General features: G+C 35.8%; 1 protein-coding gene across 3 annotated transcripts in view; it reads left to right on the top strand.

Annotated features, from left to right (window-relative positions):
- Nucleotides 1-902: 902 nt before the first annotated feature.
- The window catches only part of kcnab2b (potassium voltage-gated channel subfamily A regulatory beta subunit 2b), a 74,218-nt gene continuing 53,907 nt past the window's right edge, over nt 903-21,213 (top strand). The window contains exons 1-4 of one of the 3 annotated variants that reach the window (XM_048178181.1): nt 903-1,137; nt 4,021-4,103; nt 15,790-15,911; nt 16,096-16,137. In XM_048178181.1, the coding sequence (XP_048034138.1) occupies nt 15,844-15,911; nt 16,096-16,137 (110 nt within the window). In that variant the 5' untranslated portion in view covers nt 903-1,137; nt 4,021-4,103; nt 15,790-15,843. Of the gene's footprint in view, nt 1,138-3,624; nt 4,104-15,789; nt 15,912-16,095; nt 16,138-21,213 lie in introns of those variants that run through there. The other 2 variants (XM_048178182.1, XM_048178180.1) reach the window with 2 other exon arrangements.

The raw sequence follows: 21,213 nt of genomic DNA, 5'->3' as shown, positions 1-21,213 counted from the left end.
TTAAATTATAAATATCTCATCATGTTATGGTTGTGCTCTTTGTTTATTCAAAATAAAGTTTGAATTTCATCTTGATAACAAGAAATCAGTTTTATACACTGCTGTGGAAAGGCATCATGACCTTTTTGCAGAGTATCATAGAAAGAAATGTGGCAGTAATGAGATATTAATGGGAAAACCACACATACAACACCCTTCTGCCTCACTATAATAGGCAGTTTTTGCTGCATCATGAAATAAATCTGGAATCTGGTTTTGAGTTAGTGTGAATAAATACATTTATTAAGCATTTACAACCCTTTAATGTGTTTTGAACAAATTAGTTGAGTGAATGCATGGTTCAGTGACTCAAATTCCATGCACACCATATTTTTTCCCACATTAGTTTCAGTGAGGATGTCCACCAAAGAAATATCTTTATAATGTAGAATCAAAATGGTTTCAAGCATTTTTTCATGACAGACCAGCTAACAGTTCAGAACTTTATTTACTACTGTTCTGGTAAGGTTGTCTCAAAGTTATGAATGTTCTTCCAGTAAAGTTAATAGAACGTTTGTTCAAAGTAATGTTCTCAAAACAACAGTAAAAAAAACATTTATACATTATTCATGGAAACGTTTTAGTTTTTTAAATATTACTTGGCTACTTGTTTTAGAAAGTTCAGAAAACATTCAAAAGTAGCCTAATATTCCCATAAAGTTTGCAAAATTATAAAATACTTTTTTCTTTTGTGTCTCATCTCTATCTGCTGCTGTGAGCCTCTGAAATATTTTTAGACCTTTTCTTGAATGAGTATGAGAATTAAACATGTTTTAATCTGTCAAGAAAAACTTAAGCAACGTCACGTGAAAGAATTTGCCAGTCACTGCATCATGACCATCACTGAACGCTACACTGGCCACCGCGGTGACGTAATGTCATAACGTTGAGTGGATTACCTCACGTACAGCGATTCTCACAAATGGCGAAATAAACACCGGTTTGCTTCCTACCAGTGCACTGATGCCCAATGACAGCTGCTCGCGTCTATCTGGGGCGCGTAGCTTTGCTTTAGAGGTGTTCAATGTCTCTGTTGTTTTGTATTAGGAATTCCCCGACATCATCTCGCAGCGAGACCGCATGTCTCAGCATTGAGAGGTAAGGCAGCACGCAAGCACGAGAACGCAAATATGTGTTTAGAACTCTCAGCGCGAGCACATATTTGCAGACATCAGTCATACTGTTAAAACATAAACGTAAAATGTATTTAGCATTATATGTATAGAAATATAAACAAGTCCACCTGTGGTGCATTCCTCTCTCTCTCTCAAGGACAGTTACGGATACTTATAAAAATATGATGTTGCATGGTCTATAAATCAGCGCACGCTCCCGTGCTGCGTCGTCCAACTAGACCTCCTCGTTGACCCTGATGACCTGACCTTGTCCAAGACTGAGCATTTCATGAGTTTATTTGTATTTCCTAGCTTTTTCATAAACACAAAAGGAGCTTCTTCAACTTTTGCATCATCATTGCATATTTTACACAAGTAGCTAAAATGTAAACAATTTTACTGAAGGAGGGCAGGGAGCTTTAGTGGTAGCCTATGCGTGGGCTTTATACTTCATTAAACTAATGCTAAGCTCACCTGGATGTTACCCCATGACAAGACAAGGTAGCATTTCCTCAACTGTCCTGTGTGATGTTAAGGATCACACCGGAACTTTATCCTTTTTACCTTTTGACACTTTGTATTGGTTTCCAAGGTTGTCATTGCATTTCATTGCTTAAGGTGATACAAAATACCTTTTACTTTTTCTGTGATCTCTGGAGACAGATAAACTGGTCATTTAAGTAGGTATTTTAATAGGATGAATTATGTCTTTTGTTACATACCTGTGATTACCTTTGCTGTCATCTAATTCTTACTTAAAGTTAATCTTTAAAAACACAAATAATGTAATAACACTGTTAAATATAATCTATAGCTAATATATATAAAGTAAATATATTGTAAAATATAACTTTTCTCAGTTTTATTAATTTAAAGTTTTCCTGATGCTTTTAATAATTTTAATTAAATAATTTTATTGAATGTAACTATTTTTCACAGTTAACAACTAGGCTTCATATTTCTATTTGACCTCTAGATGAAATTGTATCTCCATTGTCAGAGAACACTTGAAAACATTGCCAGTCATTGCTTTTTTTGATCAACGGTGTTGACCTTGGTAAAATGACACTTGTTCAAAACATGGTCCAGAGAAAGTATCTGTCCATTCAGCACCTTGTATCCTTTTTTAATGCCAAATCCAATTCATTGTTATGAACTTTGAATAAAAAACATGGCAAATGCATTATGCATGATAACATAATACATCTAAATTGAAGATGCTGTCATTTTCCATTGCCATACTCAATGACATTTTAGTCCTCATGGAGTTGACAAGGCATATATGAATACATAAATCTATACATAAGAATATGAACATATGTATTTGGCTTTATATCTCCAATGACGTAAGTGGTGTGACATAAAAGACTTCAGCTGCTCCAAGCAAGTCTATCACCACAATCTGTAAGACCTGAAGTGACAGAGAGGATGGAAATGTTCCTGTCTCTATACTTTCAAGGACAGGGCCTGTAGCTGAGCTTTGCCATCACCTACTTCTGCAGCTATCACCTCTATTTCTAGTGATGCTCTTTGAGCTTTGGGTGCGAGTTTCAGTAAAGTGTTGAATGTTTAGTTGGATGGAACAAACCCCGCGATGCTGCGTCACCTTATACAGCCCAGACAGAAACTGGAGCTTATCTATAGAAAGTGTTCCTTCACCTCTGTATGCCTGGCAGCAAAGTGATAATTTAGCCTAGTGGAACCTGTAAGACGATGAGGTATTTCACAGTTCCAAGTTAGCACACACATATTGTCTTTACAGATTTACAGTACTTTTTTACTCCAAGAACAGTAAGTGGCTTGCTGAAGGTGACAGCTCTTGAATTTTAGTGTTTAAAGCTCTGAAAGGTTGTAGGTTCGAACCAGGCCAGTCCAGAGTCTCATATAATTACTATATGGATAATTAGTATAGAAAACAAAATAAAACAGATGGTTTAAGCTAACATTTTTGGTTTAAGTTAAAATCTTACTTTGGTACTTGATGAGATGTATTACAACATGAGGCGTATTAATAACATTCTACCAGAAGACACAAGTTAAAAAAATAACTGCATTGATAACAAGCATTAGAAAAGAACAGAAATAGAACATTTTCTTTTTAGCTATTATCTACTTTGCCTGTAAATTTATCATGATCCCAGATAGTATATTCATAAAACATGCTGGGTACTATGATTCAGCATAAATGTTTTGTCAGAGTTGACAAAAACACAATAGTCAGGTTCTTTGGTAGAATGCTTATCTTATAACATTCTCTCATCAACTCTCTTAAAAAATAAGAGATGACATCACTGCGAAAACCCCCTTTTGGATCCTTTATTTTTAAGTTTTAAGTGAAGAATTAAAATAGTTCAACTGAAAATCAAGAGAGCTTTGCGATTTTTTTAATCAGAATCTTCAGAATCAGAAACGTCAGTGAAAACAGCCAAGCAAGATGAAACACATACCCATTTGTTTATTTAATTCATGTATTTTGTTTGCAATCCATATTTATACTGTACTGTTGGTTAGCATGTGAAACACTTTAAACTGTTTTGTTTGCCTGATGGTTGAATTGACATTGTCAAAGTCTACAATGCTGATCTGATTGGCTTTTGTTTAGTTTACTCAGCACTTAAAAATGCACATGAGCAGCATTTATTATGCTTTTGTCTTTCAACCTCAGATACTTTCCTCACATTCACAGAGACACACACACACACATACATTCAGAGCTGATGATCTGCATAGCCGGGTAGCAGATTCGCTGAGCTTGGGGAGGAATACATTACTGCAAGCCAAAGCACTGGCAACATCCTGAGCGCACTCCTCCCTTTCTCTCTCTTCCCTTTCTGTCTCTTGCTTTTCTCTATCTTACACCTTTCAGACAGGATTCTGCTCAGCCCATCTGTGTTTTCACAGTGAAAGCCAAGCTGGAGTTATCAGGCAGCAACACAGCACAAGACACTGGTGAGTGTGCAACTGCAGTATTTCTTTTTATCCATGCTAGTATCATAGACTGTAGCCTTTGTGTATGATTTAACATGTTTAATGCCAGATATTTGTGCCAAACCTTTGTTCTTTGATGCTCAATGAGTTGTTAAACCACATCCTATTCTGTGGGGAATAACCTTGGCTCCTCCTGAACAAATGTCATGTCTGATAATGTTCGGAGGAGAGATGCATTGCATCTTTATTTGTACACTGATATGTACATTCACGTTTTAGCACTCTGTAGGTGATCACTGTCTACTTTTGCAGAGTTTTGGCTTCAGTTCAAACTCTGCACTGTGATTGGTTCACTGCAGTCATAGAGTTGCTAGTTGCCTCATATATTCAGTTATATTGTATTTTCACTAGAGACAGATTGTTGTGATAGCAGATGGACTATTCTGGAGTGTATAGACTATTCTGAGAAGAAGGTGGACAGGAGGTCCTAAACTTCCAGCTCAGCTTTGTGCTGTTCTGTATGATGATGAGTTAAAGGGATAGATCACCCAAAAATGAGAATTCTGTCATTTTTTACTTACGTATGTCTCTTTAGAAAGTTGAAGAAGAAATTTTGAAAATGTCTGTTTTTTTTTGTTGTTGTTGTTTTTTTGTGTGTGTGTCAAAATATATTCTTTTGTGTTCTACAGAAGTGATACAGGTTTGGAATGACATCAGGCATTAGACATCACAGAATTCTCATTTTTGTGTGAACTGTTTCTTTAAAGTGATACTGAATGCATTATTAAGTTGAATTGCATCAAAATATACCTGGATCTAAGGAATGTATATAAAGTTTTAAGTTATGCATCACATGAGTTTTGTTACAGGAGCACTGTGAAGTTAAACAGTTTTTCACAATTTTACAATTGATAACAGACCAAATCCTCATGAAACATTATAACACATTCTATATGATTTGTTTATATCAGTAAATATAGAGTATCCTGGTACTGTAAAGAGATAGATTGTTATTACATACCTAATATAAGCTTAATGCCACTGCAAGTGTGCATGTTTTTGAATAGCTCTACCCCTAAAATCTCTTGTTATCTGTCATGTCTAAAATCATCTTAAGCCCAGAACACACCAAGCCGACGCTGACGAACTAGTGGTGACGAAAGCAGACTGCGGGGTTGGCTCACGTCGGCAGCGTCTGGGTCCAAAGTTGCCCTGACACACCAAACCAATGCTCGACAGCCAATTAGCACGTTCGTTCTGTGTCTGTGTAAGAAGAAATGCCTTTCTGTACCAGCAGGTGGCAGTAGCTGAACAGCCAATCAGAATGATCAGATGGCCCGACTGACTGACAAGCTCCGACGATGATTCAACATGTCGAATTAGCTGAAAAAAAGCCGTCGAGGATCAACTTCAGCCGACGGTGCGGAACACACTGAGAAAACTTAGTCGGCCGACGAACAAAAACTGCCCGATGGCCGACCGTCGGCTTGGTGTGTTCCGGGCTTTAGGTTGCATATGCTAACGGGTTCTCAGAGAAGGAGACGTGTCTGGTACTGATGCGGTGGGAACGGCATCAGCGTGACCGGTGTCTAAGGCACGTGTAAACAAAAGCCAATAATCATTGGCAGACGGCATGTCCATGACGTCACACACGGAGCGCCCATGAGCATATAGGGAGCCTGAGTTACACGTCATTGACTCTTTTGACTGAAGGTGATGGCCAGCCAGGCCCAAGGTATGGCAACGAGACGCAGCATCTCGTTCCCCTCCTCAGGGAACCGGGTTGAATACTCAACCTAAGATGTTCCCTTTCAAAGTGGAACTTTGACACCGCATCTGGTATTGATGCTGTGGGGAACCAATATCCATTACGCCATGCTAAGGGAATGCCTGCCTCACTAGGCTGTGAATATGAACAAACATTGTGGGGATGGCATAAATTGACTCTACGGACTACCGGATAAGTCAACGGACAGCCGGAATCAGAAGCATATCAACCCCATGGGAGCATCCCATGTGATCCATATAGTGGCGCTATTCCTTAAGCCAATATACTAGGGAAGATCCCCAACCTTCTATGCTCTACAGCAAGGGAAGTCCCGGCTATTACACCTTACTTTCTCCCTTTCGGGATAGGCCTCAGCAGAGCTCTAAGGGGAAAATATGGAACATAGCCTCAGCTATGGCATATTAACAGTACTTGGCAACTTAGGGAGCAGCCTACGCAGAAGAGCTTCGACTCCATTTTAAATGCAAGGTGCTAAAAACTGAGTAATTAGCACCTCCCTTAGGTATTGCCACCAATTCATGGATACAGTAGTTGGGGAGGGAGGTAAATGAAGTAGGAATCTATACTGCCCTACATAAGTCCATTCATCCTGCATCAACCCTCATGGACCCCCCAGAGAGGGATATATCTCCTCAAGAGATAGTACCACTCAATGGGTGGGCCTGGAGTCACCGCAACACGTGTCCCAACCTTAGCGGGGACACCACCTTCCGGCAGCACTGTTGAGTGAAAATTGGACAGATTTCATGGTGTGCAGGGCCCCACAGGCCTGTCTTGCCTCTGCATATGCCTTGCCATGAGCCGCAAGGTGGTAAGCAGAGGAGGCGGATTATTTGATAACATCCGCCTCTACTCTGAACACCTGTGACCCCATGATCGAGGCTGCCATGCTGCTTCAGCAGACACTGGCCTGAACCGCAAGGTGCAAACACCTGACTTTCATCCTATTGGCAAGGTGGGAGCCTTCAAAGAGGATGCAGCACCACTAGAGAGATAACTAGCAAGCTGCTCTTCTCACATACAGTATCTTGCTCACACAGTCTCACATTCAAATAATTTGAATCCATGGCAAACTATACAAGCAGAATATAAATTCCTCCATTATCTTGATTTACCCCCAAGTTATGAAAATGAAAGTGACATGTGAAGGCCAAGTTTGGTAACCCATACTTGTAATTTGTTCTCTGTATCTAGCCCATCCAAGTTAGTGCCGACACATTAGGAGTAGTGAAGACACACACAGCAAACCATGGACATACACACCCAGAGCAGTGGGCAACCATTTGCTGTGGCGCCAGGGGAGCTATTGGGGGTTAGGAGTCATTTCCTGCCAGCATTGAGAATCGAACCCCACAACCTTTGGGTGACCAGTCTGACCCTCTAACCATTAGACCATGACTGCCTCATTGAGTGACGTAACAATGGACTGCCATCTGTACCATAGCATCAATACCAGACACAGCGTCGAAATTCCACTATTAATTCAAAACATTTTTGCACACTCTTGTGTCACATTCCTTTTGCACTTACTTCTAATTTATACTGCAAGCAAACACTGCAAAACTAGATCACTCCCATTAAGCTTTAATCAAATACAACCTTTTTTTTTTCTTTCAAATTCGTCCTTTTCCACATTCACACTGTAATACCTTTTAATGAAAGTTCCCTTGCTGCTAAGTCAGTCATTGACTTAACAGCCAACATTTTTGTATGAATATGCCTCCTATTGAAACTGGTTTCAAACAGTGTTTCAAAACACCATAATGTCATGCCTGGTAAATTTAAGTTATCTTTTGAGACAACCAAGTGAATTATTTAATAACTTTACTGCTTATACAGTAGAGATAATAGAGAATCATAAGTTTAAGGAAATAAAAATGGATTATTTTACTTCTTTCAACTATGCTTTCAGATGGCATTTTTTCCATAATTGTAAGATAACATGGACAGCAAAGGATACATCCATTAATACAGACTACACAAAACATACCAGATGAAAGACGACAATTTAGGTTTCAGTTGGGACCAAAACAAATTAAATGGGAATTTTAGTAAATTTTAATAAACATATTAGCAGTGACGGTAACAGAGTACTTATGATTGATTTTGTAGTTAACTGATTGGAGAGAGAGGCACAAAAGAAAAACAATTTTGGATGCATTCCTAATGAGGACTGGCATGAGGACAGCCAGCATTTCCTGCATTCTTCAGCTACTCTTAAAAGCCCTTAGGGAAGTGGGATGTCTACAGTAGACACTGACCACCACTCAGCTCATCTCTAACACAGCAGAGTTACAGCAGGAGCCACCCAACAAAGCACTGTAGAGGAGTTGAAGGAGTGCTGAGAGAGAGAGAGCAGGAGAGAGAGGGTGAGGGCATGCTGACAATGCGGTACACTGCCCAGAATCCTGATGAGGCAACAGTGAGGCTTCACTGCATTATGATCTCAAACTCTACCCCACCTCTCTCTAAACCTGACTCACTCCATATGTCTGAAGGGTAGATCACTCTGTTTCCCTGCTCACTTTGTTTCAACTACGATGTTACATAACCTTAAGAATGCTGAAAATATGAATGTAGATATTGTAATGTTTTTAATAGTGATCTGTATTTTTTAAATAATAGCGCTAACATGCATGTGCAAATTAATGCATAAACCAGTTAAGCAAGTGACTTTTTTGTTCTAGATTTACTTATTAAATAATTACATTTAATGTTTTTTTTTTTTTAAATCCTAAAAGAGAAAAGCTAAAAAAGTACTTTATTTTCAGGTTTAAATTAATTTGAATTCTAGATTTTCAGTGTGGCCTCAAATTTTTGGACACCACTAGATATGGTTCACTATGAAATCAAAACTGAATGGAATATTCCAGTATTTATCATTAATGTTTTATCCGTGCACATCATTATTTTTTTTTAATTCGTGTGCCCTCGTAATCTTTAATCAAAATATCTTGCCATCCCTCTTGCAATGGCATCTCTTTTCTTCTCTGTCTCTGGCGTGAAGACAGGACAACCTGTCACTTATGACATCACAGCAGTAGCAAACAACAACAATCCAATGATCCAATCAATTCCTCATGCACAAAATCAAGTCCCGCCATACTTTTTTTTTTTTCGAGAAGCAGATTCACTCGGACATATAGGGAAGAAAAGACAATTGCAACTTCTGTTTCATGCCAACTTTAAATTGGTGTTCCTGAATCATGGTCAAATGTAACTGTCTCAAGATGTATTGAAATATATTCTTGTTTTGTTGTTTTGAAAGTTGCTGAGTTGTGGCCTGTCACTTGTGTGTGTGTGTTGCAGTGGTGCTCATGCCTGACTGAGTTTTGCAGCCAATACTCTCCCCTCCCCCCACACTGTGCCACCGGTAACAGCATGAGACAGCAGAAATGTGAACTTGATATTATAAATGTAACTTCTCTTCACTTGTTCTTTTCCCTCTTTTACGTTCTCTCTTTTTTTCTCTCCGTTTTTTCTCTCCATCAAAAATTTCTCTCCATTTTAAAATGCCACAGAATGCAAGTATCCACTGGCTAAATGTCTTACAACTGAGCTGTTACTGAGCAGTTTGTCATTCGCTGTAGGTCGTTAATCTGAAGTATTGTAACATATGCAGGACAATACTGGCAATGTTTTTGTGACCTTAATGCTGCCTTGTTAAAATTGTAGCCATATATATAAATGAAGTCTCTTATGCTCACCATGACTACTATTATAGTACTATTATGAAATATTATTACTAATTAAAATAACTTCTTTTCCATTTGAATATATTTTAAAAAGTAATTTATTCCTGTGATGGCAAAGTTGAATTTTCAGCAGCTGTTACTTCAGTGTCACATGATCCTTCAGAAATCATTCTAATATACTGATTTGCTTCATAAATATTTCATAATATTATATTTGATATATCAATATTATTATTGAAAATAGTGGTGCTGCTTAATGTTTTTGTGGAAGCTGTGATCAGGATTTTTTGATTAATAGAAAGTTCAAAAGAGCATCACCTAATTGAATTAGAAATCTTTTATAAGATTATAAATGTATTTACTGTCTCTTTTGATCAATTTAATGTGTCCTTGCTGAATAAAAGTATTAATTTCTTAAAAAATTACCTTTGATCATTAGTGTATATACAAGTAAAATGTACATACTTTTATAGTAATAAAATATTTTTGTATTAATAAAGGATATTAACACTTTTGGCATGTCAAATTCCAACTATGTAGAGAGAAATCTCGAAATATTTTAACATGGTAATGGATATGACAGTGTTAATGTATGTGGTCTTGGCGGAATAGATCTGCTATGCTGAATTTCTGCTGCTGTTGTTGCTGTAGTTGTAGATTATTGCTGCCTCTGTTGATTATTGCTGGATTATTGACTATTGTACAGGAACTTGTACTGCCAATACATACACTGATACACTGCTATGCATATGCAAGACATACTGCTTCTGCACAAATAGCATATATAAAATGACCCATAGCAGATCTATACAGGTGGAGCTGGGGAAGGTGGAGGGTTTCAGAGAAAATCGTTTCCTGCAAACTGCTATAGTGAATACTAAACAGCCATTTAAATGTTGTGAGCAGCAAGCTCATTGGCTGCAGATGCGTGAACAAATCAGCTTGTGCCAAGTAGTTAACGCTGAGAATATCATCAGTTTGCGTTAAGGACCCATCAACCTGCACCATCTACAGTTTTATGACAGAACTAGGCATATACACAGCAGTTCAAAAGTTTTTAATGTTTTTAAAAGAAGTCTCTTGTTCTCACCAAGGCTGCATTTATTTGATTAAAAATACAGCAAAAACAGTAATATTGTAAAATATTACAATTAAAAAAAAAAAAAAAAAAAAAAAAAAAACTGTTTTCTATTTGAATATATTTTAAAATGTAATTAAATTTATTCCTGTGAAGTTGAATTTTCAGCATCATTTCTCCAGTCTTCTTCAGTGTCACATGATCCTTAAGAAAGCATTCTAAAATGCTGATTTGATGCTCAAGAAACATTTTATTAATAATTTCAATGTTGAAAACAGTTGTGTACTTTTTTTTCAGGATTCTTTGATGAATAGAAAGTTCAAAAGAACAGCATTTATTTGAAATAGAATCTTTTATAACATTATAAATGTATTTACTGTCACTACTGTCTAGGCTTTTTTTCTGTCACTTTTGATTTCTTTCCCCCAAAAAAAAAAAAAAAATCTTACCGAACCCAAACTTTTGAACGGTAGTGTATAATGTCACAAAAGCTTTCTATTTCAAATAAATGCTGTTCTTTTGAACTTTCTATTCGTCAAAAAATCCTGAAAAAAAAAAAAAAATGTACACAACTGTTTTCAACATTGATAATAATAATAAATGTTTTTTGAGCACCAAATCAGCATATTAGAATGATTTCTGAAAGATCATGTGATACTGAAGGATGGGGTAATGATGCTGAAGCATAAGAGACATCTTTTAAAAGCATTAAAAATCTTACCAATCCCAAACTTTTGAGCGGCAGTGTGTATATATATATATATATATATATATATATATATATATAAATAATTGACTAGGACTATGAACACTGACATTGATTGCCTTTGATCCTTTAGGTTGTGTTGAACATACAGTAGTTCATGATGTTCTGTAGTCATCTAATTAAAGGCCAATCAATAAGCCTGGCTGTCAACATACATTTTTATGTGTCATGTATAGTCTGTGCCATGCACAAAGTCTCTCTCTCTATGTGCATGACTTCATGTGTTTATGTGTTGCAGTAGTTTTCATGGTCTGGTGCGGTGTGGTCAGGTCATGCAGGGTGATTACTAGATCACGCCACCTGGCCGCTCAGAGGACACCTCAGTAAGCAGATCGAGGGCCAGATTGTAGCTGTTGTCTCTTTTTCACATGGACATCCAAAACCAAAGATTTAGCCATCAGACTAAAGTGTTGGGTATCCTGATATGAGACGCATTCCGATACAAGAGTCGCAAGGCGTGATGCGATAAAGACTGATAAAATGTTCCTAATTGTCGGTGTGGATTTCAGGAGGTTGTTTTAGGTTTCTATGATACTGATTTCTATTGAGCGCCTTCATCTTGAAATGTCACAGCTGTGTAACCATGCATTGAAATAAAACAGCACTACTTTAGTGTTAACTTTAGAAGCTGGGCTCTACATTGTTATTTCTTACCCTTAACACAGTAGATTATTTGTTATATTTTATAGCCTATAAAGTGAGATTCAAAATCGGAGACCACAAGACACAAAGTCCTATTTAAACACAAAAATAAGCAGAAGGTTTTAGGATTTTTAAACATTGATCCAGATAGGGAAATTGATTTTTAACAATAACTTGTAAACATTTAAAGACAGGCCTACTGTGAGCTCCAAGGTTGTATATCGATGCTACGTATATGCTTTTGTTGAAACCATCTGTTTGCATTATTTCAATGTTTTTTTGTTTGTTTTTTAGACAACCATGTTTCACAGTGTTATTTGTGGTATATGTAACCCGTGCGGCTCGCTTATGCCCAGCGTGATGTGCGGCCAGCGACACCGGGTATTAAAACTTGGTCTGCGTTGTGTTACGTTGTGTTGAATGCAGAAACAGACACGGGACAGCAGGCAGTCGATTCACTGGATCTTTTTACTCTCTCTGTATCAATAGAGACAAATAAGCAGCCTCAGATTGAGTGGCCCTTATAACACTCTCTTCCATTGAATCACAGTTGAAAAGGGAGGAAGAAAACATGAACATAAGGAAAATAATAATACAGAAAAACATACCTGTATCAATAGAGACAAATAAGCAGCCTCAGATTGAGTGGCCCTTATAACACTCTATAAAACAAATATGATGCGCCTCCATTACCATGTGCTTGTTTCACATAAAAGACAGAAATATTCCTCAAAGAATGTAAAATATCAAAAATAATCCCAAGGATAAATAAAATAGTACTTTACACATAAGTTTGGGTTGAAATAAAGATATAAAAGATATAATTAACATAAGGATTAAATAAAATTAACAGAATGACAAAAGAAACCTACCTCTTCCATTGAATCACAGTTCAAAAGGGAAGAGGAGGAGACAGGACAGGAAATTAGGTCATACTGTGACCTCGCAACACTTAAAGGAGCAACGCACCTTTAGATCAGGTATCATAAAACGTATAAAAGAACAATTTTGTGTAAATTATAACAACATTTAGTAGTATACTTTGTATACCTGTTACATATATATATACATAATGTTGTTGTAGATTTTTTTGTAGTTTGATTATGTCATTCACATTTTATGGGATTGTAGTTCTTTCCATAAACCCGTTAAGTACACAGTCTTGTATCTTTGTCTTTTTTTTTTCTTTTTTTTAAATATGCTGTGATTCACTTGTAGCTGGTTGGCTTGGTTCATGGCTCATAATGCTTTAACAAAGACTTTTTTTAAATCTCTATGGGGAAAATGAATGGAAAAAGTAATTACGGAACCAGCACCGCTGAAAAAGTGGGCAGGCACTAATACAGTCTATAAGTGTATATCACCCCACAGTCTCTTTCTTCCCCTCTTTCCGCTGGAATGGTGAATTGCTCTGCAGTATAGCATCAGTACTCCATGTGTCAAATAGAGCTGTGTAAAGTGTCGACCCTACACTTTCTCTCATTTCTCTTGCCTGAATGTGAATCTGCAGTTTATAATATACTGCTGGTAAAATTCTGCCAGGCTGGAGATGGGCCAGTTGGCCATGCGCTGAGAGCAGACAGCAGGTGGACTCATCAGGCTTTCAACAGCAGATTCATGCTTGTTTAATAATTATGGGAGTTCACTAAATCTGGAAACAACACACAGGGATTACAGTTTGATGCCTCATGTTGTTATGGCATTGTTGTTTTAAGTTATATTTATCAAATATGATGTGATGTCCAGTGACATGTTTTTGTTTCAGTCTCCAATCCATTTACTAACAAATAGAGTACACTTTTGTTTCCCATTTAAAGTTTTAAAAGCATTACAGGCACAAATCCTATGTTTTTATTTGGTCGTGTGAACTATTGGATATTTTAGATTAATCCAACAATTACAGTGCAATAATGCAGCAAAGTAGTGTTTGTAATTGATATTCAGTTAATATTGACACCTAGGGATTTACATCATTTGGATCCTTTCTTCGTTTGGAATTCAACTGTTCAGTTCTGTTACCAAAGTTACTGTAAGAAAATGTTTTGTCTTTAACTAACAGTAAACATAAGCTTTTTTTGGTAACACGTTACAATAAGGTTCATTAGTTAACATTAGTTAAAGGGTTAGTTCACCCAAAAAATGAAAATTCTCTCATTTATTACTTACCCTCATCTTCAGAAAACAAATTAAGATATTTTAGTTTAAATCCGATGGCTCTGTGAGGCCTCCATAGGGAGCAATGGACACTTCCTCTCTCAAGATCCATAAAGGTACTAAAAACATATTTAAATCGGTTCATGTGAGTACAGTGGTTCAATATTAATATTATAAAGCAACGAGAATATTTTTGGAGCGCCAAAAAAACAAAATAACGACTTATTTATTGATGGCCGATTTCAAAACACTGCTTCATGAAGCATCGGAGCACAATGAATCAGTTTGTCGAATTATGATTCAGATCGCGTGTCAAACTGCCAACGGCTGAAATCACGTGACTTTGGCGCCCCGAACAGCAGATTCGACACACTGATTCATCTGTGCTCCGATGCTTCCTGAAGCATTGTTTTGACATTGGCCATCACTAAATAAGTTGTTATTTAGTTTTTTTTTTTTTGGCGCTTCAAAAATATTCTCATCGCTTTATAATATTAATATTGAACCACTGTACTCACATTAACCGATTTAAATATGTTTTTAGTACCTTTATGGATCTTGAGAGAGGAAGTGTCATTGCTCCCTATGGAGGCCTCACGGAGCTATCGGATTTCAACTAAAATATCTTAATTTGTGTTCTGAAGATTAACGAAGGTCTTACGGGTGTGGAACGGCATGAGAGTAAGTTATAAATGACAGAATTTTCATTTTTGGGTGAACTAACCCTATAACTACATTAGTTAACATGAACTAACAATGAACTTCACTTGTACAGCATTTATTAATCTTTGTTAATGTTAATTTCAACATTTACTAATACATTATTAATATCTTGTTAACATTAGTTAATGTGAACTAACATGAACAAACAATGAACAACTGTATTTTCATTAACTGACATTAATGAAGATTTCAGTAACAAATGTATTGCTCATGGTTAGTTCATGTTAGTTAATGCATTAACTAATGTTTAACTAATGAACCTTATTGTAAAGTGTTACCGATTTTTTTTTTAATAACTAAAAAGCAACATTTGGTTCTGAACCCTACTGCATCTTACTGTAATTAAGTCTGTATTTGCTGTTACAACCCTGCATGGGAACTATTTTGGTAAAGTCATTTTTAATTTGAGTTTTTTCTTTAATTTGAACCCTACTGTCTTTTTTTTTTTTATTGTCACTAATGTTTATGTTTTAATAACAACAAAAATGTTAAGTTAGCATAACAGCATGTTTAGTCTGACATAGCAAGAGTTTGTTTTTTAGAAGCAGAATATACAGATCTATACAAACTGAGGATATCCAGGTTAACCAGTTATGACAAATAAGTGTAAATTTAGCCTTTTGGGTGATTTTCAGAGTACTTTCCCCATGAGTGCTGCACAAAATAAGTAAGTGGCGCCACCTACTGGCCTTGCACTGTATCACATTTTTAATACGAGACTTTTGATAGGATGTTTATTAGTTGCACAACCAAAACATTTCCATCTTGTCCAGAAGCAATTTTCAATGGCAAGTGATTATTGTAATTACTTAACTTTTACATGACATTGCTGATTGATATTTTCTCTCTGTTGTGTACAGAAGCTGAGAGTCTGAGTGAGAGCTGTCAGCTGGTCTCTCCTCCCTCACGGCTCCATGTACCCTGAACCTAACACAGATTCCCCTGCTCGTCTCTCCACGCGGCAGACTGGATCCCCCTATACGTGAGCAGAACCTTCTCATTCATCCACCTAAAGAGAGCGAATAGTTCACTGATAAATGAAAAGCCCTATATGACCAACAGCTGTATCTTATATTATTCTTTCCTCCTCCACTAAATAAAGTTAAAAAGTCAAACTAAGTCGTACTAACTCTCCTCCTCTATCTTTCTTGTTGTTGTTGCTGTAGAGCTCGTTATGGGAGTCCAAAGAGGCAGCTGCAGTTTTACAGGTACTGTACAGTACCTCTGCCCTTCATGTGTAAATATAGCCATCTCTCCACAAGATTACATAAAACACTTTCATCCATAACACTATACAGTACAGTAAAATGCAGAGACGGTCCCACTGGAGTATCCTGGAGTTAAGTGCCTTGCTCAGGGACAATGGTGGTGGAGTGGGGTTGTAAAATCAGTAACTCTCCACTTCCTAACATGTGCTGGGACTGAAACTTTGGTGTTAACAGCAAAGCTTTTTAACCTTTTGTAGGGCTGGGTAGTAAAAAATACATCTTATTTTGTATTTTTTTTTTATATTTGGTATTCAGTGTAGCCTATATGTTGATAGTTGCTCTAAAATTGGCATAAAAGGCTTTTTAAAATTTTACTTCAGTCAAAGAAACCTTTTTTTTTTTTTTGTTGTTTTTACCAAATATGCATTGTTGCTAAACTGATTCACATTTAAGTATATATATATATATATATATATATATATATATATATATATTACTGTTCTAAAGTTTGGTGTCAGTAAGACTTTTTTAAAGAAATTAATACTTCTATTCATAAAGAATACATTAAAAGTGAAAGTACAGGGATTTATAATGTTACAAAAGATTCCTATTTCAAATAAATGTTGATCTTTTGAAACAATTCTGAAAAAATGTATCATGGTTTCCACAAAAATATTAAGCAGCACAACTGTTTTCAACATTGATATTAACTGATTCTTGAGCACCAAATCAGCATATTACAATAAATCATGCGAAAATTCAGCTTTGCCATCACAGGAATAATTTACATTTTTAAATATAATAAAATAAAAAAACAGTTATTTTAAATTGTAATAATGTTTCACTGTATAACTGTTTTTTACTGTTTTTTAAAATCAAATTAATGCAGCCTTGGTGAGAGACTTCTTTCAAAAACATTAAAAAAATCTTACTGACCCCATTACATTAGGCTTGCATCACTTCTGTGCTTTGATTTAGGAAATATGTGTACAAAATACAGTATTATTCTAACAGAATCTGACAAGCTAATCATTCCCTCACTATTCATCACCAGCATTCTGCACAATAATAGGTGATCTGTTTTCATCTTATTGGAGTGATGCTGTAGCTGTCTCTGTTTAACTATTCAGTAACTCTCCACTTCCTAACATGTGCTGGGACTGAAACTTTGGTGTTAACAGCAAAGCTTTTTAACCTTTTGTAGGGCTGGGTAGTAAAAAAAACATCTTATTTTGTATTTTTTTTTATATTTGGTATTCAGTGTAGCCTATATGTTGATAGTTGCTCTAAAATTGGCATAAAAGGCTTTTTAAAATTTTACTTCAGTCAAAGAAACCTTTTTTTTTTTTTTGTTGTTTTTACCAAATATGCATTGTTGCTAAACTGATTCACATTTAAGTATATATATATATATATATATATATATATATATATATATATATATATATATATTACTGTTCTAAAGTTTGGTGTCAGTAAGACTTTTTTAAAGAAATTAATACTTCTATTCATAAAGAATACATTAAAAGTGAAAGTACAGGGATTTATAATGTTACAAAAGATTCCTATTTCAAATAAATGTTGATCTTTTGAAACAATTCTGAAAAAATGTATCATGGTTTCCACAAAAATATTAAGCAGCACAACTGTTTTCAACATTGATATTAACTGATTCTTGAGCACCAAATCAGCATATTACAATAAATCATGCGAAAATTCAGCTTTGCCATCACAGGAATAATTTACATTTTTAAATATAATAAAATAAAAAAACAGTTATTTTAAATTGTAATAATGTTTCACTGTATAACTGTTTTTTACTGTTTTTTAAAATCAAATTAATGCAGCCTTGGTGAGAGACTTCTTTCAAAAACATTAAAAAAATCTTACTGACCCCATTACATTAGACTTGCATCACTTCTGTGCTTTGATTTAGGAAATATGTGTACAAAATACAGTATTATTCTAACAGAATCTGACAAGCTAATCGTTCCCTCACTATTCATCACCAGCATTCTGCACAATAATAGGTGATCTGTTTTCATCTTATTGGAGTGATGCTGTAGCTGTCTCTGTTTAACTATTCCTGACATGAACATATTACACAAAGCCAAGGTGTTGTTCAACTATTTCATGATGAGCCCTGCTGAATCATATGAGAGAACATTGAACCTTCACTTACCAATCTCTGTAGTGTTTCACACAAGAGACAGTCTGAAAGAAGGAATGCAGACTCATACCGGCCTATGAAATGAGTTATATATTTAGAATGGATGTGACATCACAGGCAAATGGTGTATGCTAAATAATAGATGCTACTGTTATAAGGCACGCCTGGAGTCTTTAGTCACAGGGAAATGAAGGAAACAGCAACGTTTGCAGCAATGTCAAAGTTGCTCGGTATGGAGAACTGTAATTAGCACAAGGGCAAATAAGCTACTGTGCTTACACATTAAAAGCTAATGTGTTTCCTGTTGTAATGGGCAGCTGAGAATGGCACTCACCATCTACTCTATGAACAAGTTTACGGTCTGTTGGGTTTGACTTCCACTCGAATACATAATCTCAACCTTTCTCTCTCTCCAGCATATAATTCGCATCCCTATGTTCCTGAATCCATTGTCATCATTATCGAAATCAGAATATCGGCACTTGAAAGTGATTTTGCACAGCCACATATCATTTCTTTATGACTTGTGTGACATTTTCGTTATAAAATTCATTGTAGAACCTTATTTAGAGTTTATCCTATGCGTGCAGAACTTTTTTAAAAAAATGGTATAAATTATTTTCACACAATAAATATTAAAATAGATTGTTCATTTCACTACTTGGAATAATTTTTTAATGTAACAATTTATAATTTATGGTGGATTTTAATAGTTTCATTTTGAAAGTCTGACTCTGGGAGTAAAGAAATAAAACTTAAAAATAAAAAGTACCAAAAATAAGTGATGAAGCCATGATCATTTTTGTGTAATCTTCATATAACAACAAAAAAAAAAGTTAAAATGTGTAAATTTTAACAAAAATCAACCCCAGGGACATAAAAGTGCCCAACATTGAAGAAACGTTTTGTTTTGTTTTGTTTTGTTTTATTTTATTTTATTTTATTTTATTTTATTTTATTTTATTTTATTTTATTTTATTTTATTTTATTTTATTTTATTTTATTTTGTTTTGTTTTGTTTTGTTTTGTTTTATTTTTCCTCCCTTTACCATAAGCAAGATAATATACAATGCTTTTTCTTGTTCTTCAATTTTCTTGGGATATCTGGGTTGTACTTTTAAATTTTATACTCGAATGAAACAGAGAACAAGCAAAAATGGCTTTTAGTACACTTTCTTGTGGTACAACATCAAAGGCTTTTAGAGCAAAAGTTGTCCTGAATAATTCATGTTTGCAGAGCTTTCTCGCACTGCGATAGGTGCGCAAAACATTCTCTGTGACATTTGCCAAAGTGGGTGGTGTCTGATGTTTTTGAGGGGTGGAGCTTTTTTTCTGTTCACTAATTGCTAAGGATCATGTCAGTAAGAGACTCAGTTTAAGGAGGAAAGCGACAGTCTTTTTCAGTGTCTGGACCACCATTAAGTTGTCAGATGAGTAGTGTAGTGCAAAATCCGTACGTGACTCGCCCTCCGAGGAACCGGGTAAGTACAAGGCTGGTACTTTAGCTGAACATGGGTCCCGGTTGAGGTGATGTTGCATGGTGATCCTGCTCATGCCCACAGTCCGCTCGCAAGTTAGAGGCATCAGTATGATGTGGAAAAGGAGAGCAGGGCTTAGATCCACATACTGCTACTGCACCATGATGTTTTAGTTATGAGAGTAAAGAAGGAAGGTTTGCCTCATGAGTCACTTTCTGTCCACTGTAGAGCTTTTGCCTGGTAGAAAGATAAACTAAGCTGTAGAGAATGAGCAGAGGATGTGATGTTGTAGATGTGGTGGACTGTGTGTAGATTTTATATCTCTTTCTGGATATATTTGTGAGATGTAGAGCCTAATGCTAGTTTTATGATGACAGAGGAGTCACTTTGGACAAGAAATTACTCCTCACAGGACTAGAAATTCTCATGAGATGTGGATTCAAAAGATTAGATGAACAAGCATGATTGTATACAGTACATGGCCCATAGATGCAGTGACACTATTGGCATTTTGTGACCGGTATTGATTCTGATTAAATGTTCTGCTCTGAATTTAACTGCCATAATTACTTACAAGAAACCATCTATTTTTGATGATGTTACGTGGATGTTTGCTGAGTCAATTATTAAAATATGTTCTAAGGATACTGTTCTTTACACAAAGGGTTCTTGTATATAATTTTAAATGGATTTCTGTTGTCATTCGTCAACACCAGTCAGTTTGGGTATTGTTTGACCAGTGACTATTGTCAGCATGCCTCATGACAATTGCACACTATCTTATAAAGACTTAGATCTGTGATTAGTTGAATATTCATCAAAGCCAAAGATAAGCAGCATCAGACAACTTAACTTGTTCTTTTTGAATATATATATTATATATAATATAATATATATATAATAAGAATATATATATATTCTTTATGTGATATCCTATGACTAAAATAAAAAAAAGTGTTTCTTCAGCTATGTGTACTTTTGGCCCTGTGGATTTTAAATCTCTTTAAAATCTGTCATTAATTACTCACCCTCATGTTGTTCCAAAGCCGTAAGACCTTCGTTCATCTTCAGAACACAAATGAAGATTTTTTTTGATGAAATCTAAGAGGTATATGACTCGTCCATAGACAGCAATATAATCAACACTTTCAAGGTCCAGAAAGGTAGTAAAGACATTGTTAAAACAGTCGACTTGACTGAAGTGGTTCAACCTTAATTATATGAAGCGATGAGAACAAAAATAACAACTATATTCAACAATCTCTTCTCTTCCCTGTCATTATCCCTACGTAGTTGCCGCATTAACCCTTAAATGCATGACTGTTTCGCCAATCATTCTTACATATTCGGGTCTTTATCGACCCGGATCTATATCTAACACGGAAGGATCTCTACCTGTCGTGATAATATAAAACTCAGAAAGTTAGC

Source organism: Megalobrama amblycephala, linkage group LG24 (genome assembly GCF_018812025.1).
Source record: "Megalobrama amblycephala isolate DHTTF-2021 linkage group LG24, ASM1881202v1, whole genome shotgun sequence".
Classification (NCBI taxonomy): Eukaryota; Metazoa; Chordata; class Actinopteri; order Cypriniformes; family Xenocyprididae; genus Megalobrama; species Megalobrama amblycephala.
Note: the sequence above shows the minus strand (reverse complement) of the source record. Positions and strands in the feature narration are given on the sequence as shown.